Genomic DNA, 23387 nt, shown 5'->3' on the forward strand with positions numbered 1-23387 from the left:
TAATAGGGGTCTCATGGGAGATATATTGACAGCTGGGGAAGGGGGGGGTGCAGGAAGGGCTAGACGATGCTTACCTGCGATGACGTCTCGGACATTGAAGACCTCTTTGGGGACTTCTTCACCCTGAATGTATTACTGAGAAAGATGGAAGGGAGACAGGAACTGAGCAGACGTGGGGCAGCAACACGCAAACATGAATCAGCCACACCTGGACTATAAACCCGGCAGAGTACAGCTAATATATGGACAGCTTAGCTTAAAAAAAAATTAGCAGTTTCTCATGGGAGGCAAAGTGCTACACAAGTGTTGCATCGTTTTTCTCACATTAAATTAAATTAAAAAAAAAAAAATCTAGTATAAGACAAAAGCGCACCTTTCCAGAAATACTGTTTGGGTTTTGATATGGTTCATATGGTTGATATAAGTTGGTCTGGTTCAGTTTTCAGTGGTGTTTGCTAAGGTATTTACTAAGAAGCAAACTGATATTGAGAGTAACTGCACTGTTATTTAGTGCAATAACATTGTAATGAAATAAGGTCTTTTAAACTCCTACGGTTAGCAGAGTACCAATACCAGGAAATAAATGGTATAAGGTTTAAGATACTTCATTACACAGTATTTATTTCATATATCTACTACTAACACCAGAAAAAATATTCTGAAAGCAACTTGTGTTATCAGTCTTGTAATGCTGAACTTCATTTTGTTTCTTCTCAGTGCTTCTCTGTGGTGTTCAGCTTCCTTTAATAGTTGGATCCAAAACTCGGGAAACATGTTGCTCCCTAACATAAAAATGAAGTCAGGAAGGATCGCTGTAGCCTAACCCCAAAGGACATCATTGTCAATATGTTAATCCTCCACTCCCATTCGTTGCCAACAGCAGCAACCTGGAAGCGGCGTATCCGAAAACGCCTTTATTTTACACTCTTAAATATAGAATATTAATGACATGCAAGAATTGTGTAGCGCAAACTCGGCTCGTCTGGTTGGAGTTACAATAGAGTCGGGACGGCAGGCAGTTAGTTATGGGCCTGTTGCTGCTACCGTGTTAGACTTGGTTTGATCAGTCATGTGGGAGTTGATCTTAGGCCACAGCGGATATTCTGGGGGTCAAGCAGATGCAGTGCATTACTAAGTTATTCATTTTGGCAAATCAGAGACAATGAAGGGTCGCTAAAAAAGCACCCCATGCTGACCATCAATTTCCATCCAAATCCTCCTTAGTGTACAGAGTCCTTGCAGGAGCTCTGAACAGCAGTTTCCATAAATGCTGGTCCAGAATACCAAACCATACCCTAATTATCCAAAATAGTCAGCACAATAAACTTGAACCTACACTGATGCTTTGAGGCGGTTTCTCTCGGCAACTTCAAATGAGGATGGAGACTGTCGCTATAGCAACAAAGGAAGCTGAGGAGATGCAGTGTTTTTCACAGCTTTTCACCCCCCTCAGTCAGTACCACAGCGTCTCGTTGAAATGTGAATCGGCACATACGCCCTGTTGCCTCCGCACTGAGCATGACGTGAGCCTGTGTGTAAGGTCAGCGCCAGCGTCGATCCCAACATGGAAGAGATGCATATGCATTGGGTGCTTCTACCATTAAAAGGAATTCGGCATTAACCAAAGCAGCAGATGATCAGTTGCTACTGCATGTCTGTACCACAATGAGCTGTACTACCTGGCACCCGTCTTCTGAGAAGTCAGAGGAGTGTTCAATAGCTGGACACGGTGATAATGTGAGGTCTCCAGGCAGAGCTTGGCGGCAGCTATTTGAACTTTACGGGGAACTTTCGACTGCTGACTAACAGAAGCGTTCAATCCAGTTTCACATTCTTTGTATCTGCAGTGCCTCCAAGATTATTTATGTGTTACAGCGTGATGCCATATTTCCCTTTTTATTACGAAGGACATGTCACATGTTCTGGCACATAAGGTTAATAACTCTTCTGAAGAGTTCTTGGGGAGGGAAGTGCTGTACATCTATCATTCATCTGCACTCACTGGATTACTCGATTTAAACGTGATACTTACCTTTAGGTTGTATCACACATTTTTCATGAAAAAGGATTAGGACTTACTCTGTGGTGCTAAGGCTCAATGAATTACGATGAGTTACTGGGGGAGGGGAATGGCTCTGGTGGGTTGGTATATGTCACAGGCACATGTTCATACAGAAAGAGTGAGAATTTTTACGGCATGTCAACAGATAGTGTTGAATATTATTTCCATTAGTAATGGAGTCCATTTTTGTGAATATATGAAGTGAATTCGGGGTCCGCCTTGCTTTTCCCCTGCTCAAACCCCCTATAATACAGGCAGTCCCTGGGTTATGAACGTCTCACTTATGTACAACCCGTAGTTATGAACCACCCTCCCATGAAACCTATTATATTAAAATTAGAGTTGTGTACAATGGTTTGTAATAACAAACAGCACTACTTTGCAACGAGCATCAAAACATTACGTGTCTACAGTGGTTCGTCGGCTCGTGAGCCCAAGGTAGGATAAAGACTGCGTTCTTTACAGCAGGACCACGTCGCTGTTCACAGTGTCTCGTGTGTGTTACTGCATTTAGCTTTAATTCTTTTGTTTTTACCCTCATGACCATCACACCAAAGCATAAATGTCATGCACCAAAGAAAAGGGAAAGGATCACGACTGAAGCAAAAGTAGAAATAATAAAGCAAACACCAACAAATATTGGAAAAGCGAACATTAAAGTTTCTTTAATGTTTTTTTATGCCCACGTACACACGCATTCTCTCTCTCTCTATTATAAACACTGTAGTAACATTTATTAATTTTATTATTACTATTATTGTTATCATTACATCGTATTATTATTATTATTATTACTACTGTATCGTTAAAGATATCTTACTGTGTCTGGAAGTGTTTCTTTAATGTTTTAATGCATAGAAAGGTACATGATATACTATAGACTAAGACAAACATTTGACAAACTGACGTTAGATACCCACTGTACCAAACTGCTCCAACTTACGTACAAATACGACAAAGACAGACTTATGAACGGAACTCGTTTGTGATCCGGGGACTGCCTGTACACCTCAGCTGCGCCCAAAATGAACTCCACCTTAACATTTGTCCCCCAATTTTAGCTCCACTCACTACCACTGTGTTCTAGCTCTGGTCCCACCCTGGTCCCAGCCAGTTTGGCCCACCCTCAGTACCCTGGCCAGGTCAAGATAAGATGTCTGTTCCATGTACTGAACAGATCTCCACGCACTGCCAAAACACTGCACATCACACACTAATCGCAGTAAAGCCACAGAGGCTTATACGTGCCTGGCTGCATCATCTTAAACCCCTTTAAAGCCCTAATTATTGCCCAAGTGGGAGATGAAGCCCCTCCTCCACTGCTCTTCCTAAAACACATTTAAAGGTGAGTGTTCATCAAATGTAATTTAACATAATGTAATCTCTCTAAATGTTTAATATTGTCAGTCATTAATTTACAGTATAATTAAAATTTCATCCACTGAACATCAAGTTATTTTTGGTCATATTACTGAATATATTCTTCATTAAAACACATTATGTTCTTTAATTCTTTTATTTCCTTTTAATCTTTATCCTTTCAGTTTGCATCTACACAGAGCTTGATTTTTAATTATTTTTCTCTGAGAGACCCTGACATCTGCAGCGTTCTTCAGAAAGTTTATGAATAGCAGCTGCAAGGTGTTTGATTGCATTGGCTTATTTAGTCTATTCTGCACGGTTCATGTTTATCTGCTCCTGCTTTGCTGAGCGTCTATCTCGTCCTCCGTTTGCACTACTGAGAGGACACTTCGCCAAGTTTGGGAACGGGTTCAACGCTAACAGCTGCGGATGCCCCCCCCACACACCCCACGCACCCCATAGTAGGACAGAACCGTTGCATGGGTCTGGGTTGGGGTGGGTGGTCTGTTTGTCAGTTTGAGGTTAGAGGAAAGCTTGTGATGAGGACCAGCAACACAAGGCAACCTTACAGTTACATGATCATGCTTAGTGGAACCATCTGGTGGTGGAGGGGAAAAAAGTCTGAAGTTAAGCTGAGATGATTTTTTTTTTAAAAGCTAGATCTCCAGTTGAGCGGTTGGTCCGCCATTGTACTTACAACAGACAACAAAGAGACGTTGAATCGCCGAACATCCTGTGATACATGAGAACATACAGACAGAGAGAGAAGTGACAGAGAGACAGACAGGGCACACCGCAGTAGGGACATGAGTCCACACAGACACACACACCCACACACACACACCCACCCACACACTTTCTCTTAAAAACATATAGATTAAAAACAAAGATCCACGCTAAATCAGCAGGTGTAAGCTGCACACTGTCCGGTAAAAGAGCAATCAAACATACACTCACAGATTGTACTCACCAACACACAATGTACATCAAAGCCAGCGATTCAGCAAATTCAGTGTGTAAAATATTATTCCATCAGTTGTCCAAAAAGTAGGCAACCGTGTGTATAATTAATAATATATCCCATAAATCATGAGGTACTAGTGCTGGAATTATTGACACAATACAGTGCACTGTTGCTGCTCAAATCGGCGACACTGCTCTACAAGTGACCTTATAAGCGTGGGAAATAAGACAGCTGGTAGTGTAGTGGTTAGAGCTACTGCCTTTGGACCCAAAGGTTGTAGGTTTGCTCCCCACCTCCAGCTATAATACCCTTGAGCAAAGTACTTACCCTACATTGCTCCAGTAATATTACCCAACTGTACAAGTGGGTAAATAATTATAACGTCAACACTGTAAGTTGCTTTGGAGAAAAGTGTCAGCTAAAGGGGAAAGAAATAGTTTTAGGCTGCTTTTGATGATGAGCTTGAAACAATTTCCGGTAAATCTCGGGATTTCTGAAGTTGAATGGAGATGGGGTTCAGGGTCAATAGCCTATATGGATGACGGATAATAGAACTGCAGAGAACAAGAGAAGAAGAGGGCGATAAATACGAAAGGAACATATCATACGGATGTACCAACAGAGGCTAAGACTTACGACTTCAACGGCGTCTTCTTCTTTTTGGCTGGTTTGTTCTGGTTTAGATCTTCTAGGTCCCTGATGCTGTCATTGTCATTGTCATCAGCAGACACCTCAAATGAGGTGGTGGATGACTTTGGAGGCGAGTTCCCCATCTTGTTAGAGGTCTTGAAGGGATCGATAGAGTCATCAAATGAGTCCGGATCAAAGTTGTAACCCGTCCGTGGGAGCCGTGGTGAGTTGGGGATCCCACTTTTGGAGGAAAATGGGTTGAAGTTGGGGTCCTCCCACTTGCTGGGGTCAAAGCCGTAGGTGGCTTTGGGAATCAGGATATCATCATTATTTTCGGAAGGCTGGACTGCGGTGGAGGCGTTGTCGAGCGGCTCGTCTGGAGGTGGGGGTTTTCGGACCCCCGGCTTGGGCTTGCGGAGGGGCATCTTTGCTCCAGGCTTCTTACCCAGCCGTTTGGGTGGCGGTGTGGTCTCTCGGCCCCCCTCTCCGCCTTCCTCAGAGTAGTCAAACTCCAGCCGAACAGACTGACGCTTGTTGAGGGGCTGCTCCTCGTGCGGGATCACGGCAGCTGGCACAGGGGGTGAAGGGAGAGCAGGGGGTGCTGGTTCCTCAGGGGGGTCAGGGGGATCTGCAGCTGATGTGAAGGATGTCCCTTTTCTACACAGCACTGGGGAGTTGGGCACTTTGCTGCCTCCTGTACGGAACGGGTCTATTCCCTCAAAATTGTCTGGGTCCCAGTTATAGGACGCCTTCGGGGGTATGGGGGACTCCTCATCAGGGACAGGGGGTGAGACAGGAGCAGGAGGGTGAACAGGGGATGCTGGGGTTGGCTGCTCTGCTTCCTTGGGACTAGAAGCTGGGCTTCCGAATTTAGTCTTGGTTTTGTCCTTCCTCAAGGTTCCCCCTGGGCTGGTCACAGTAGAGGCACCCTCCTGCTCCTCCTCTTCCTCCCTGGCTTGAGGTGGGCTCTCTGGCCTGGGCTTAGCTTTCTTTTCAGCCTCAGTGCTGGAGCTCTGCCTGGAGAGGGGCTTCTTTTTCAGCGATGCTGGCCGGGGCTTCCTCGTCTTGCGTAGTGTCCCCGGCGCGCTCTCTGTGCCAATGCTGAATACCTCAGCCGGCAGCTTTCCAGGGACCCCCTCAACGGAGCCCTCGTCTGGCCCGTCTAACTCCCCTGCCTGGAGGCTGAGGGATCGTGTCAGGGGGCAGCGGCCCTGGGGCAGGGAGTCAGTAGAGCGGCGTCTGCAACCGCTGTCGTCTGCTTTGGAGCCGGGGCTTAATGCTGTGTCAGGGAAGGGCTCCGCGGCGAGTAAGTCAAGGTTGTAGGTACCGCTGCTGGCAATGGGCTTGTCTTCGTCAAAAACGGTAGAGTTGGAGCGGCAGGGAGGAGAGAAGGATGGTGATTCTGGGACTGGTTCGGTCAGCGGAACATCTGTTACTGAGGCAGAGTCCGAACAGAAACCTAAAAAGAGGAGAACACAGACAATGGGGTATAAGCAAAGATTTGAAAAGAAATAGGCTGCTGCAAAGAAAGGCGTGTCGGTTTCAGAAGAGAAAGCTGGAAAAAGACTGAGACGTGATTATCTGCTACACCCCTAGCAGACTGCTACGCTCCTCCACCTCTTCCCGGTCCTGACGCTGGTCCCACCAAAAAGGCACAAAAGGTCCAAAAGCAAAAGCACAAAGGTTCTCGGCTCTGGCTCCGTTGTGTGCTGCTGAATCTCTGTCCACATTTAAAAAGGGTCTTAAAACTCACCTCTCCCAGACTCATTTCGCCCATCATCTCATGTAAGGTGTAAATGTTCATGCACTATAACTTTAAGATGATGGCTGGATAAACCTTTACTCAGCTACTCCTATAATGTAACGTAAATGTTTATATGTATCGTAAAAAAAATTATTACTAGGAAGGTGATCAGGAATCGTTGATATTCGGATAAACTTTTATGCAGCTACTCGTGTGATGAACATTGGTTCATATGGTAAAAAGAAACTAACTGTACTTAAGAATGACAGGTCTGCATCTAAGTGTCTCTTTCTGCTACTGTAATGAACACACTGTATTTTCTATGAGATGTACGTCACTTTGGAGAAAAGTATTTGATAAACGAATAAATGCCAATGTATTATCTAGAGATCATGTTCGCAGTCCCAGGAACGGTAGTATTTCTCTCCTACAGAGGGGGCTATAGAGTCACTGACTGTCCCTCAGTAAAACCTGCTTGTATCTGTTGAACTGACTTATTTCTCATCTACACACAACGCTGAAATTGTTACCACGCTTAAGCATGCTTTCTCTGGCTGAAAACAGAGCATAATTTATGAGACCCGGGATGAGGGCTAGAGAGGAGCTAGGCCGCCTTCGCCAAAGTGCGTCATCGTGGGTACTGGGGCAGCAGCAGGCACGATAACCTCATACAGCCTTGAGTTCTGGGAGAGTTTTGGATGGAGTGAATTTTAATCTTGCTGATGCTTAGGCCAATTGGAGGAAGTAAACAATGGCTGGTAGAGTAAGGACACCAATATCAGCAATGAAGACTGGATGTCACCAATTCTCAATCCAAGGTGAAACGCACAGTTTTACTTGCTTCTCTCCCAGTTCCCAAGAATGAAGCTCTGCTTGTGGGTTGGAAAGTCTGGTTCTGATGCAGGCTTTGCGCCTTCTTCACCATACTGGGGCTCAGGAAAGGAGCTCCACATTAATACGAGGACTGCAAATTGTAAGGAGTCCTGCAACCTGCTCTGGAATAGGAAGGCTCGCTGTGGGTTACCATGCTGTCATTCCAGCATTTGTTACCCAGCTTCAAGGTCTCACCCGTGTCTTCGGACGGTAGCTGCAGTGACTGTGCGTCCGGCTCTGGGGGAGGCAGCGGAGGGGGCGCAGCCTTCACCGGTGTGGTCGATTCAGGGGTCTCGAACGCACCATCTGAGTCTGAGCTCCTGATGAACAGAGGGAGAAAATGGAAAGAAACTCAGCATCGAGCACATCCAAGAAGTCAAACCCTTGGGACGCACATCAGAGCTCTGCCGCCCTACGGACAAAGACGCAGCAAGACCGATGGCAATGAAGCGCAATTCGGGGGAAGATTTTCACGCCGATGGCTGGTGCTGACACGGTAGGAATGGTCGAGGAGGACGTCACATGATCCAGTGAACCCTCCTGTATAACAACCCATGGAAGGGCGTAGATAAACACTTTGCTGTGTGACACATCATGTCCTATCTCTTCTTTGTGCCCCTTTTTGATTCCTCATACTGTGACACTCAGCCAATCCCTCTAAGAAGCAGTGCTTGATGGCAACACTTAGAGGAGATATAGTAAAGTAGATAAGGAAAGGCCGATGCGGCTGTCCCAGGTGGATTGGTGGAGGCAGGAAGAACGTGCTGATGCTGCAGCGAGGGGTAAAGATAATGTGTGAAAGGAGGGAAAAAAAAAAGAGAAAAGGAGAAAAGACAGGAAACTGCACATCAACTGCAGCGACAAATAGCTGATATACTAAAAGATTTCACCATCACAACAACATGTTATCCATGCTTTGATGTGCCACCAATATATTTACACTGTAAATAAAGAAATATATTTATGAATATAAACAGCCTGGCAGCATTCACAACATTTCAGCAATGTTGCATAAAGAATTGCCCCCAAGAAAGGCCTCAGACTTAAGCGCTGTGAATGTGTACATGTGAGTGTGTGTCTGTGTTTTATTCTCTGTCACTGAACAGGCACTGCTGCTGAATTCTGAGCTGAACAGGAGTGCAAAATCCACATTCTGCTGTTAAATATAGAAGACAAAAGAGCCCTCTGCTCTTGGCAACCCAGCGTCCCCAGTGGAGCGGTCAGTGGAACGGTCCAGCGGTCGTACCGCAGCCACGCGGCCGCATCTTCCGTCACTGTCGACCACGTACGCCATCAAGAACACTGCAGCAGCGTAGGCGCCGCGCCTCCACAGTCACACACACACACACACACACACACACACTCACACACAGATTCACATACACATGCTACACTAGTAGAGACACACCCTTCACTCACATACACACCCCTGAGCTGGACGGTCCACGTGAACTGCTCACCTTTCTCGGGCATGGCCCCTCCCCGCCTGCAGCATGTTGTCATGCCTCGCCCCCCAGGTGAGGCGCTGGAGGAGCCCCAGCCTAGGGTCCCGGCCGTCACCGACCCCAGCCGTTCCGAGTAGTGTGTCCCACCCCCAGCGGGCCCACTGCAAGGGGGACAGCGCCTGCCACGCGCTCGCAGCCATGTCGTCAGCCCCCCCAGCCTTCTTCCCTCCAGCTGCGGCTCTGTCTCTCTCCCTTCTGTCTCTCGCTTGCTCTCCCTCACGGCTCTGGAGAGAAGGCCATGCAGACTCTCGGCATGTGGCCTGTGGCCTGCGGTACGAGGACTACGTTGGCGGCGCGTTACCGACGATCAGCCTGGAGGATGGTGGACGGCAGTCTGGTGGTTGGAGCTACAGCGATTGAGTCCCTCACCATCTCTTTCTCCCACTCTCTCTCCATTCCTCGCTCGTCCTCCACTCTCTCCCTCCCTCCGCCTCTGTGCAGCCGAATTTTAATGAGCGAATCGGCGAGCGGCACCTCGGTCACATCGCAGGAAACATGCCCAGCCAATCCTGTTCCACAAACTCACTTTGCACCGCCGTTCCCCAGCAACGGTTGGACATGCGTGTGGCGCGACCGCCTGCTTTCTCAAAGGCGTACAACACACACGCAACAAACACACCAGACATACATGCCAACAATTTTACCCACAAATACACACAAGCACACACATTAAAGGTGCTGCCCAGCAACAGCCTCTGGATTCAAGCCCTGCGTGCTGAACCTATCATAACGCCACAGATCGGTGTCAGTGAGTGTCTGCAAAAAGTTACATTTATTCATTTAGTTGAAGCTTTTCTCCGAAGCAACTTAGAGTGTTAAGGTTACAATTATTCACCCGTGTATGCAGCTGGGTAATTTTCCCAGAGCAATTTATGGTAAGTGCCTTGCTCAAGAGTACTACAGCTGGAGGTGGGGATCGAACCAGCGACCAGCTGCCCCAAACAGCGCCACCCATGATGTCACCTGCAGGTTAACATACAAGGCAATTTGCAGTAACCACAGTCTGCAAAGAGCACTGCTGAACCCCACCGTGTTCCAGGACAGGTGACACGTCAGTGACATTTTATCCCTTTAATGTCGACATCCCTAGGTGAGGCAGAGCGGGGGGCATCCACACAACAAAACGCCCCACGGGAGACAGGTGAAGATGAAGGCGGCTTTAGCGCCTTCTCCCGTGACTGGGATGATAGCTATTTGCACAGCACCTGGGGTGGGAGACCCCCCTTCCGAGAAACAGTGGGGTGATTCTGAGAAACACGCCTATCAGTCGGAGGTGTCCAAGGAGGGCGGCCGGTGTCACCAGGATGACTGCGGCGTGTGGCCGTTCTCACATGCAGCCTGTGGGCACAGGGGCAAAATGATGAGGGATTCGGTAGCATGAGCCTCCGTTTGCAGCCACTGACCTACAGAAGATGGAAGGGGTACTGAAGGTCAAACAAGAATCATTGCAGCCAGGAATCAATAAGAAATAAAACAGCTTCCAATGGGAACAAGGAAGAGATAAAGTGGGGGGTGGAAGATGGAGAAGGCGAGAAAAAGGAATCAAAGCAAATAATGAGGTCTGTTTACGATCCTGAAGCGCTGGGGGCGAAACTCACAGCAGGGAGTGCTGTGAGGTCAGGTGCCAATTTGAGAGGGGAATACGATTTACAGATGGAGACGGAGGTAGCAGGGGATGGTAGGAGGGAAGCAGAGAAAGAAAGAGAAAAGGGTGGGCCGAGGAAAGAGGGAGGATCACGTAAGATGGGTGGCACGGTGGCACAGCGAGTAGCGCTGCTGTCTCACAGCGTGTGGGTGACGCGAGAGGACATGTGTTCGATCCCCACTCAAGCTGTGTGGAGTTTGCCTGTTCTCCCCATGTCTACGTGGGTTTCCTCCGGGTGCTCTGGTTTCCTCTCACACTCCACAGACATGCTGTTCAGGTTCACCCATAGTGTGTGAGTGACAGAGAGAGAGTGTGTGTTCCACTGATGTATGGTTGAGTGACCCAGTGTAAGTGGTGTATCTAGCAGTGTAAGTCACCATGGTGAATAAGGTATGTGGGCTCATAATACTACACAGAGTTCACAGAGAAAAGTGTCAAATAAATGTAAATTAAGGAGGATGTTGCTGAAAAAGCATATTTGATAACTTGGTTGAACCGAACTCCATTTCCTGCACTCGGTGTGAATTGATTGGCTTTCATGGCAAGTTCGTCGGTGACACAAGGCCGAAAAAGGGGAAAAAAAAAGCGTGTGGTTACGATGCGGTGTGCAACTACGAGGAGCAGGGCTTCCTAGGTAGCATACGGACTAGTTATCAGCTCCGGGGTGAGAAAGATCAGCCCCTATCCCACCGTCTCACCCTGACAGGCTGGTACCCAAATTGAATCGTGGTGCCGAAGTAATGGTTGCTGAGTGGAGATTCCTGTGGAGCCGTTGGCGAGCTGTTACACTCACATGTGATGCGGAGTGATGCTGCTGAGCCTTTCATTTGCCCCCGTCAATAAACATTTGCAGCTCACGGGGTAGCCAGCAGTTGAAAAGGGGCAAATGTTTAAGGATACCATCCTGAACATTTGTAGGAACACCGCTACCGCAGCAGGGGGGTACATGGTGTTTTACCAGATTACCCCGTCACTGGGTGCATGAGTGCGAATTTAATATCTGAATTTTTTGTTGCAATTTACAGCTGCGAAAAAAATGTTCGGGAGAATAACAGAACGCTACATCGCAGGTGCTAGAGACATTGTGTTTTCAAACTTCTTACTGTATCTCCGCAATGCAGGGCTCGGGGGATTACAAACGACACTGACGGACAGCACGGAAAAGCCGAGTAAATGCCCCGACGCAACCTCCTTCCGCTTTTTAATTAAGGCGGCACATTCCGCATAATTAGATTCGGTGGCTCAATGCTGCTGCTGCTGCTGTCATTTCGGTCAAGATGCCAGAACACAGATTTGGGGATAGCGGACCAGTAAAAACAGTGAAAAGGGGCTCTTGCTGATGAAGCAGTACAGACTGCCTGTGTTGGCAGAACCATAGAACGGCAAACGGAGACAACAGACAGGAACAGTTTGTCACATAAAGCATCAGTTCATCCACACACAGTGTCACCTGGTTATACTTCAGGGTAAGATTCTCAAAAATGACACCTGCTGCTGTGTCCTACACGCGCACACACGCACGCGCACACACGCGCACACACGCACACACACGCACACACACACACACACACACACACAAAGACACACAAAGACACACGCGCACAAACACCTACTTATATTTATACTGTATGAGAAGGCTTGATTCTATATTATATGTAACCTTCTTGCTTTCTATATGATTTACAACATTAATAAGATAATTATAAATTGTCAAGCACATCCATTGACCTTAAGAGGAGATTTTTTTAACTGGTACTTAAAATAAATAGTTTCCATGGCAACTGTAAATGACTCCAACCATATGCCCAATAGCAGTGAAATTGCCCACTGTAGCAGCTGGCACATGATCAAATACACAGACATTTTACCAAATCAGACACTTTGCAAAGAGATGGCTCTTGCACGGATTGAACAAATGCATCGTTTCGGTCCACATATCACATTTGACAGGCGATGACTGTGGGCAACTTGTCGGTACAGAGTCAAGAAATTGTCACTGTCATCAGATATTTTACTGTCCTCGTAAAGAGTCGTATTTCTGACTGAGCCCGTGTGTGTGCGAGCGCAGGCAGCAATTGCTAATAACACTTAATGGCCTGTGTTACCGTGTTGACAACATTACAGACATCAACCATGGTGCCACAAGGCGTTTAGAAGGAACTGAATGATGCAGAGGCAGCAGGAGAAAAAGCATTAGAGGGACAAAGGATGGAGTGAGACACAAAAGAGGGGGAATAAAAGTGGCAAAGAGGCGGTCGGAGAGAAACGAAAAAGATAAGCAGGCATAAAGGAAGTGACTGGGAAGAGCTGTGGACAAAGGGAGAGCAGCCACAGACAAAGAGACAATACAAGAAGACGCAGATAATGGGCAAGAGAAAAACGTGGATTTTTCTCGTTTTTGCACGTCTGTGCATTATATATAAGCGTGCATGAAGGCTTGTGTTGTATTACGTTTTTAATTACTTTATTTCTATGGTATGTGTGCACTTTGCAAACATTTTGGTGCAGAGAGGACTGGTTTAATCCAGGGAGGTGGACAAAGGGACATGTCCACCCAGTTTTCCAAGAAGCCTGTGTTTCCAAAATATTTACATGAAACTCTTTTGAGTTCCATTTCTGAGATTTTTCTGCTACAGGGACTCCTCTTCGAAGCAACGTCCTCTATCTGATAACTAGTATTCAGCTCACCTTTAGCGAAAGTAACTTCAAACGCTAGATACAGCAGATCAGTGTACCACACATACAGGCGCACACACACACTATGGGCAAGTGAGAGTCAGCAATTTACCTTAAGTGTAAGTCTTTAAACTGAAAAATGAAGCACCAGGAGGAAACGCACACAAACAGGGAGAGAACGTGCAAACTCGGCTCAGACTGAGCAACATCCAAACCCTGAACACAGCTCAGGATTTGAGAGTGCCAGGGCTAAAGCTGATCCTTTTTTGTGTTACAACATCGCAGCTTCTGTCTCACAGCGCTTGGGCGGTGTGAGAGGACATGGGTTCGATCCCTGCTCAGTCTGCGTGGCGTGTGTGTGTTCTCCCCGTGTCTGTGTGGGTTGCCTCCCACACTCCAAAGACATGCTGTTCAGTTCACCCATAGTAAGTAAGTGACAGAGAGTGTGTGTGTTCCACTTATGTATGGATGAGTGATCCATTGTAAGTAGTGTATCTAGCAGTGTAAGTCACCATGGTGAATAAGGTGTGTGGGCTCATAACACTACATAGAGTTCATTGGAAGCTGCCTTGGAGAAAAGTGTCTGCTAAGAGAAAAAGCAAGGAGAACAAAGAGATTTGCAGGTAAGACACAATCATCAGATCACCGGAACCTCTGAGCCACCAACATTCCTGTCGTCATCCTTCCTGCCTGCTGCCCCAGTTTGTGTACGAGTCGCTCGCTCTCCTTCCCTTCCTTTACAGCACAAAGGGTCTGGGGAGTTGAGGAGATGCGAAAAATTCACAAATCCCAGCACCAGGCATCCGCCTGCCTTGGAAAAGATCGGACTCAACCATGCCGTCAATCATGAATCAGCTGTTTGCCATAAACACAATTTGTATAGATATGGAAAGTAAATCCTCTGGGAAGGATTAAATTGTAACGAGACGCTCTCGTACGGAAGGCAAGTAGCAGTTCTGTGTGTGTGTGTGTGTGTGTGTGTGTGTGTGTGTGTGTCTGTCTCTGTCTGTCTATCAGTGACACTTTGTTGTGTGAGCGCATTGTTGGAGTGAAGGAATCTGGAGCTGTCCAGTGTTTCAACGAGCTAAAGCTGACTTTTCCCTCCCGGCTTCCATGCCCATAAAGCCCTGGAGATACAGTGTGGAAACCCACACAGGCAGACTGCCTTAGAGGGAAAGCATCTAAGCCATCGTCAAGCCTAAAAGCAGAAACGACCTCTCTACTATGGTAAATATAGACAAACAAGCAAATGGAGATTGTTTAATCTGCTTGGATGTCTGAGTTTTGCATGTGGAACCCTTTCTGAACACATCTGCTGGAAGGGTGTGCCCTCATTCAAAAGTGATCAGCGTTCAGAGGGTTTCTAGTCTCAAAAGCGAGCGTCACACAGAGCTAAATGACTGAGAAGGCAGTGTTATAAAAGGATAAAGGAGAGTGTGTGTGTGTGTGTGTGAATTTGGTTTATGGGTCGATAGGATGCAGTAAAATATTGGCACTAGTTAAATACTGTAACATGGTTTTCAGGTAAAGCTCCTGTGCAGAAGTATTTTATGGTAAATAAAATCTTAGACTCTCACCCACAGCTGTGAGACACATCATTGTTTACATGGTACTGGATTTAAGCCCTCGATGTTCTAAATGCATTATCGTAATCAAGGTAGAAAATGAAATAGTGTGAAACTATTTTAAGTAGAACTATTTAGAGTTAGAATTGTGCTTTATAGGTTTTCTATATGAATCCCTCTCCTGCTGTAATACCCTTGATCAAGGTAATTATTCTGAACTGATACAACGAGAATACCCTGTATAAATGGGTAAATCACCGTAAAGCTGATGATTCAACAGTGTGATGCACCCCACACAAAAAGGTGAGCTAAATACAAGTTAATATTTCCAGCAAAGGAACTGTTAAAAAGTCAGAAATTGAATGAGTGTGATGGTCACTACTCAGGTCAGTTATAGACAATGAGAGCTCTGTCGGTCCCCGAAACATGACTGCCGTCCCTCAGTGGGGATGGAAGGACCAGTAACAGGTAGCAGATGGTTTGAACCTCCATCTGACGTCCCTGTGCTGAGCAAGTTTCAAGCCCCAAGTCTCGCAAAGCTGTTTCACCTTGAAATCCTTGCACTGCAGACTAAAACACACACACACACACACACACACACACACACACACACACACACACACACGTGCGCGCACGACTAAAATCCATGACTGCAAACACCGGCTCATGGGAAACAGTAAGGTGTGAAGGGAGCACAATCTCCTGAATGTGAGCGGTGTGTTGGTGAGGGCACGCCCACGTTACACACACCTTCGTCAGCGTCAGTGAGTGGAGCAGCTCTGTGACTCTCTGCTCTGGGGATCTGGTGACATGGGTGGCCTGGGACAGACACACAGTGGCGCTTTTGTCTGTTCTGCAAAGGAAGATAATGACTAAAACATTAGCAGACCGACACACACATCCACACCGTGACGGGACACAAGAGCATTTCTTAGTGGCCACTCAAGCCGCTAAGAGGCAAGGGGGAGGAGGAGGAGGAGGAGGAGGAGGGCGAGGTGAGGAGCTACACTTCACTGTGTACCGTGCCGTGTACCATGTAGCATGTACTGTGTACCGTGGCTGCCCAAGACCGAATGCCACGATGCCTCTAATGCTCATGCTGTATGTTCAAAAGTCACAGGCAACAAGCAGCATGTCTGCGTGTGTGTGTGTGTGTGAGAGCGTGCCGTGCTAAGCGTGAGTCGATATTCTCCTTGTTCCAAGAATGAAGGTTTGGAACAGGTTTCCGCCTTGAGTTTCCCCACCCTGCCTTTTCATGCCCACGTAAGTCCCCCAGCCTCAAAGCAGACCACTGCATCAGATCGGGGGGGGTGGTCTTGCTGTGGGACCGTGTCCTCTTCCACAGAAGGAGAAGGCCAATGGGAGGTGGGGGGGTTGATCATTGCCCCTCTGCAACCCCGCCAAGTGACTCCAGTCCAAAGTGTGGACGGGACCCAAACTCTGCCCGAAGCCTTGAAACCCCCCACCAAAGTCTGTTTGATTTCCACTAATCTCTTACACTATCAGAGTGGCGTGATGAGCGCAGCATTCAGTGTTTTACCTGTTTAAACTGAGACTTTGGCTTCATCGCACAGAGTAAATCGCGGCTCAGCGCTCAGTTTGTAAATCATGACTCCATTAAGCGATCCCAGAATCTCCGTCAAACGTTGCCCAACACAAATTTAATGTGAGAAAATCTTGCAGTGAAATTCTGAGGTTGAGTGAAGAGGGATGAAGATTAAATATTCACAATAAATAATTCACAGGGTGTCAATAAAGAACCTCTAAAGGAAAAGTTAACAAAAATAGTGAGTGTTAAATATTTAATATTTTCAGTGTTACTGTGTGTACACTGAGGGTTGTTTTTTCCTGCATTTAAGGCCCAAACAATGTTTGATTTATTCTTCTTAAATATATTCTTATTAAACAGACAATGCTTGCAGTACATTTCACTAATGTGTTTTAATTTCTTTTTTTTAAAAAAATCTCTGTTTTTAAAAATTTTTTACGGAAAAAACCTTTAAGAAAAAACGTGTAAGTATTAAAAATTATGCCTTTTTTTGCACAGCTGTGTGCTGGCACATGGTGAGAAACACACATGCCGGCGGTTTGAATATTTGAATATTTGAATGTAATGACCGTTGAAGTGTTTTTGCTCACACCCTGTTTCTCAGATCATTTCGGCTTTCCATGACAATGCTGACGACTTCATTAGGCAAATTATCGTAAGTGATCCGAGGGACGGAGAGGCCGGAGACAGCCTGTCTCTCAGACAGCACCTGACCTCGGTGACCTTTTCCCATCGCTGGTGTCATCAGAAATGGACAGAGATGTACAAAGAGGACTGAAAATCTGCACGGCGCTGCTCTGCTACTCCTTGTACATAAAACCACTTACATCGTGGCATCATCATCACGTCTTTATTCTGTCTCGAAAGCTCTTTGTCAAAATACACTTATTTACCCTGATTCTACATCGCTTTGGAGAGGTATCCAGTAAATGAATATAAATGTAAATGTACATGCATTCTGTTAACTGGGCATGGCTAACAACAGTTACATTTACATGTACATTTATTTATTTATCAGACACTTTTGTCCAAAGCGACTTCCAATGAACTCTATGTAGTGTTACCAGTCCACACCCCTTATTCACTGCAGTGACTTACACTGCTAGATACACTACTTACACCGGGTCACTCATCCATACATCAGTGGAACACACACTATGGGGGAACCTGAACAGCATGTCTTTGAAGTGTGGGAGGAAACCAGAGCGCCCGGAGGAAACCCATGCAGACACAGGGAGAACATACAAACTCCACACAATCAGCACAGCATCGTTCCTTCGATGCAACAATGTGCTGTAATGAGTGCCATCTAGAACAGAACAGGTACTAACAGTGACAGCAGGGACGTTAATGTGACAGGGAGGACAGACTGGTCTCTTAGTTCAGCGTCCAGCCTTCTTATGCAGAGCGAAGCTCATTTCAACCCTGCAAATTAACATCCCAGCTTTCGGCACACTAAGTAACCCTGCGATCAGCATAAACAGAGTGCAAACACACATGGACATGATCGCCATGGGTCTCCTTGTGTCTCCGCTGGACACACAGAGTCATACACGTTCCTGGCTGTAGCGCTCACACAGAGGCACCAGGATGATCTCACACGAGCGACACACTGAACCCCGCCCCCTCAGTGTGCCTTCCCTGTCACTCACATCGCCTTGCTCTCCACCGAGCTATAAATAAACACTCCGAGAAGCAGAACCCCCAATTCCCTAAGCCGCCACTAATGGCCCCTTCTTGGACACACGGATTCCGGCACATGGCTGTGCCAACTACATTATTCACGTGTTGCCGTTTCCGAAAGGCTGCTGAGAAAGCCCCCGGAGTATGTGAACAAATTCACACACACACACACACACACACACACACACACACACACACACACACACGCACACACACGCACGCACATACACGCACATGCACCCAGTGCATCGGCACAATTGCGAAGTGGCTAGTGTGTTACCAAGCTCCGTACCATGGTGAAAAACAACAACAACAACAACATGAGCCATGCTTACATGATGGGACCCGTTGTGGGAAGACAGCTGGGGCAGAGCGTACTGCCGCCGAGCAAGCACTCACACAAACACATGGACAAAGATGGCTCGGAAAGTGCGCAGAGCCACAGGAAAACGCCAGACCAGACCAAGCCGAACCCGCGCAGCTCCCCGTGACCCAGCACGACCCTCACTGGACTCACATGGTCTCAGTGTGCTCTTGTCTCAGGCAGGGGGCCTGTCCTTGTTCCATAGACTCCGTGGCTCCCATCGTCAGCTAAATTGGCCGCCCACCCCCCGGTCCCGGTCCGTGCCCTTGTCGGCCTCCCCCTCCTCCTCCTCCTCCTCTTCCTCCTCTGCCGACCCTCCCTTCCTGCAGGCTCCGCTCGCCGTGTCAGGGCGCTGGGTGGGTGGGTCGGACGCACCGCCGTGCTGCACTGCAGTGGTGGGGAGTCGCTCGCATCACGGGCCGGAGCGGCAGCGGCCCATCTCCCTCCGCCCAGCGGCCACGAGCATCGTCTTCCCAGTCGGTCTCTACATCGGAGGCTCAGAAGAGATTGGAGCGGCACCCGTCCGCGGCGAAGCGACAGCACAGGCAATGGGGTCGCAGCTGAGACACGGGATGACGAGATGCTGTGATGTGGGGGGGGGGGATGCGGAGCGGTGCGGAACAGGGAGAGGATGGGGAAGCGGACGAAGCTCTCTCGCAGGCGCCTCCCTGCTCAACGCTCCCCCACGTAGCGGTGGTGCTCTCCTCCCGAGGGACCAGTCAGGTTTAAAAAAGACGAGCTCCTCTTTTTCCTCCCTCTGCTCCTTCAGCATCGGTCACCGGAACAATAGTGAAGCGGCGCACGGGGCTTTTCGCACCCTCCTCTCGCTCTCCAGCGCACCTCTTCCGCCGGCGTCTCAGCAGCCTGTCGCCAAGACGGCCCCTTCCATTCCAGAGCACATCCTGCCAGCGTGTCGCTTCCCCGCACAATGGAAGCTTCCAGCAGGCAGAGCAAGCGCTCAGATGGCGTGATGCAAGCCGAGGTAAACAATGGACCAGGAGAAAGTGAGCTTCCTTACTGAGTGCAACCTCTCTCACTCCCCCCGCCCCCTCTCCCTCAATCTCTCTCTCACTGTCACACACACACACACACAAAAGCACAAATACGCAGTTCATAGACAAATAGAAACACATAAACAATATTTCATTCATTCATTCATTCATCAATCATTCATTCATTCAGTATAAAAACTATTTTTAAAAGACATAAAACTTTATAAAGAATTTTATGAAGGACATCGATTAAGAGGAAAATAATCTATAGGACAATGATATAAAATAAATAGAACTAAACATGCTATAAAGAGCTGGGACAGCAGAGTCCTCAACCTTTTCCCTCTCTTTCTGACACCTTCATTCATCGTTTCCTGTACTCTACAAGAAGATCACAGTCACCGCATTGCAAGTGTGTGGTCTCTTCACAGAACAAAGACGCGTGTGTTTTAACTTGACTTGCCTTGCAGCTATTTCCGAATTAATTGTGTCAGGCTCCCAAATCCCAGAGGAGTCTGCTCTGGAGATCCAATTTACACACGTTCCCACCGAAATTTTGACGCATTTTGAAGAGCATGAATTGCTTGCGTGTGTGCGAGAGAATAGATGGACGAGGTGTCTTCGGAGCTTTGGAGACAAAGTGCGAGGTTTAAGGCAGGTTCAGCTGTTGTCCATTTATTGTATTCTCTACTCATAACTGGGACACAAAGGAGATAGGGTGGGGGAGGGGGGCTCAGATATGCGGATTATAAACCTATTGTTCCCACGTGAGACAGCCAGACAAAGAGTGCCGATATCTCACCCTCCCTGCTTTGCCAAAACCTCCTGGACTTCGGGGCAGAGCAGCAGCAGGTTTCGTTCTTGGGCTGCATCTCCTTTGTGTTTCTCAGTATCAGGTTGTGTGAGAGCGCAAAGGAGGACGTTCACACGGTACAACACTGTAAAAAGTGTCCGGGGGACCAGGCGTCTCACAGTATTTTATTTAAAAACAAATTTTACTAGCAAAGTGAGCTGGAGCGCCTTCCCTGTTTAGCTGGGACTAGAGGAATCATGAGCTCTGAACTGCAAAGGGAAAAAGGGGACAGGCACACACAAACACACACGCACACACACGTATCCAGAGCCGCAGGAAGTAGAGTAATGAAGCCCCCTGTGACTGGGTTTGTGATATGTAGCACAAGGTCATCTGAACACAACGTCTCCTCAACCTTTGACATCCCAAGGAGCTCAATGTGAGCCCACCGGCGGTCGCTCCCGAACCTCATCGACCCACCTGCGAAACGCAGTGAAAAGAGCTTGGGTGGGAGTCATACCGAGTGTGCCAGAGCAATGGAGGAAGGGAGTCAAAAATTAGACAGCGCTTAACAGTTTATGCCTCTTTGGGAGAAAACTGCTAAAGTAGTACCAGTTGCGGCGATGTCTTCTTGTTGACTGGGAGCGCATATGGATTGGAGGGGTGGGGGGTGACAATGGGCCAGAGATTAGAGCATACAGACCTGGTCTTTGTGTCTTTGTCTCCAACCACCATCCCCCAGTCCCCTCGTCTCCCCACCCCAAATGTGGGACAGCTGCACGTTCAGCAGGACGACTTCCTCCCTTCCACACACTGACCCTCTATTTTTTGACTCATGTCCACCACACACCCCCACCATGTACGTAAAATTCAGTCCTCATACACAAAAACAATGTTTTCACCACACAAAGAATACAGTCAACGCATACTGAGCAGATGCTGACCGTACGAAATATATTCAACACAGGTTTGCTACTAACTCTTCTTGGTCCTTTTCAGATACACTGATGCGTCCTTGTCGAAACTAGGGCCTGGGTGAAAACGGAAAGCGTGGGTACCTGGCACAGGGAGGGGGACAATCGCTGTTTTCTCAGAACATCCAACACGTGCAGCAGGTCTGCCTCGACCTGCACCATCCCTCCATCTGCAGCGGAAGCCTCGGTTTTCATAAAAAAAATGTTCTTTCACATACCAGACCCTCGCAACAGCTCACGCCTGCCACTTTGGATAGGACTCATAGGTTACATTAAATTTTTAAGACCTGCAGGGACCAGGAAAAAAAAAAAACTACAGCTGGTGAGGGGAAAGATTTCTTAAAAAATTAATAGTGTTGGGGCCAAAATATAGGTCATTTATGGCACTGAAGTAACTTGGGAAGGGATTTACAGAAAATGTTTACACTTACATTTATATGATGCTTTTCTCCAAAGCAACGTTACGATGTTAGTCTACCTACAATTATTCACCCATTTATACAGCTGGGTAATTTTACTGGAGCAATTTTCAGGGTAAGTACCTTGCTCAAGGGTACTACAGCTTGAAATGGGATTCAAACCTGCAACCTTTGGGTCCAAAGACAGCAGCTCTAACTACTACACTCCCAGCTGCCCCTGTACTAAACAGCAATGGCCACAATCACTGCAGACATTTCAGGACATTTTTAATAAATAGGACTAAATAGGTCCAAGGTGGGTCCACACCAAATCAGAACATCTTTTGGGTGGAGTGCCCCCCCCCTTAACGTGGAGGAGCTGAACATGCATTAATATGTAAATCCAATGTGGGCCCCAACTGTAGGGTTCAATCCACCAAGGATCACAGACTCCACCCCTGATCCTAACCATGAACACTGGTGTACACAGCCACTGTAGCAGTGGGACGGACACACACACACACACACACACACACACACACAAAAACGATGTCGCTTTTCCCTGGCAGAGTTGTACTGTTCTGTTACAGTGACTCACTGGTCCCGCATTAACAAAAAGTATATTTCAGTAACAAAAAAGAACACTAAGTATTCAAAACCAGAGTAGGCAGTTCATGCGAACCTCCTTGTTTAAACATTTAACAGCAGCATTCGTAAGATCGGCAAAACCGCAACTTAACCCGTTCTTACACAAAAATTTAAAAAAAGGTTGTTGTTAAAACAACAACAACAATAATAATGATAATAATATGTAATAAATGTGCTGGGAAACATTTCCATGTATAGTATGACAGCATGTTATGGTAATATTAAAACAGAAAATGTGTGTTTAAAATTTCCACCCTTTTAATTATGTCACGTTTCTTTCCCGGTGACACCTGGGAACTAAACTGCCACTTTGTTTAATGCTGTGTCTACATGATAAGCCATCCCAGCTGAAGACGCACAGAGTCTCGTGGCAGTGTTTGGGGTGACTTCTGTGCTCCTGGCGTATCGACACACACAGCTGGCAAGTCTTGTGAGGCAGTGTCAGCCGCCACGCCAAACTCTGAAGATCCTGCCCCTCATTTCTTTCCATCTGTTACTCCTTGTATGCAGTTCATAGTAAAGGGAAACTAGCACACACACGCGCGCACGCACCCACCCAGATCCTGTACACAGCTGGGAGATGGAGAGTTAAAGAAGGATCAGTCTGCAATAGGGGACACAGTAAAACAGAGTACATGCTTTCAAATTCCAGTATTCCTCCCTATATCGGACCAGGCTCTACTGCCAACAGGACATATAGAGCAAAATTTTAATATCATTGCAAACTGTACACAGTACGAGCAGGAGTTACAAAACAATACATGTAACCTGCTGCTTATACTTTAGTACTAAAAATTATTTTATTTTACTATTTTATTCCTTAGCCTACACAAAGCGACATATACTTTTTACTCGTTCGGGAAGCTGGAGAGATGCAGGTTGAAGTGCAGGGGTTCTTATTATGTACAAGAATATACTGTATAATAAGACTTATAAATAAATTAGACTTGTTCATATAAG

General features: G+C 47.1%; 1 protein-coding gene across 10 annotated transcripts in view; it reads right to left on the bottom strand.

Annotated features, from left to right (window-relative positions):
* The window catches only part of tacc2 (transforming, acidic coiled-coil containing protein 2), a 56796-nt gene that overhangs the window by 15480 nt on the left and 17929 nt on the right, over nt 1-23387 (bottom strand). For 7 of the 10 annotated variants that reach the window (XM_018738090.1, XM_018738086.1, XM_018738093.1 and 4 more), the window contains exons 4-7: nt 7831-7955; nt 5025-6477; nt 4122-4157; nt 75-135 (exon numbers count right to left, since the gene is read on the bottom strand). In XM_018738090.1, coding sequence (XP_018593606.1) covers nt 75-135; nt 4122-4157; nt 5025-6477; nt 7831-7955 — 1675 coding nt within the window. The remainder of the gene's footprint in view (nt 1-74; nt 136-4121; nt 4158-5024; nt 6478-7830; nt 7956-23387) is intronic. The other 3 variants (XM_018738091.1, XM_018738098.1, XM_018738088.1) reach the window with 1 other exon arrangement.

Source organism: Scleropages formosus, chromosome 8 (assembly GCF_900964775.1).
Source record: "Scleropages formosus chromosome 8, fSclFor1.1, whole genome shotgun sequence".
Classification (NCBI taxonomy): Eukaryota; Metazoa; Chordata; class Actinopteri; order Osteoglossiformes; family Osteoglossidae; genus Scleropages; species Scleropages formosus.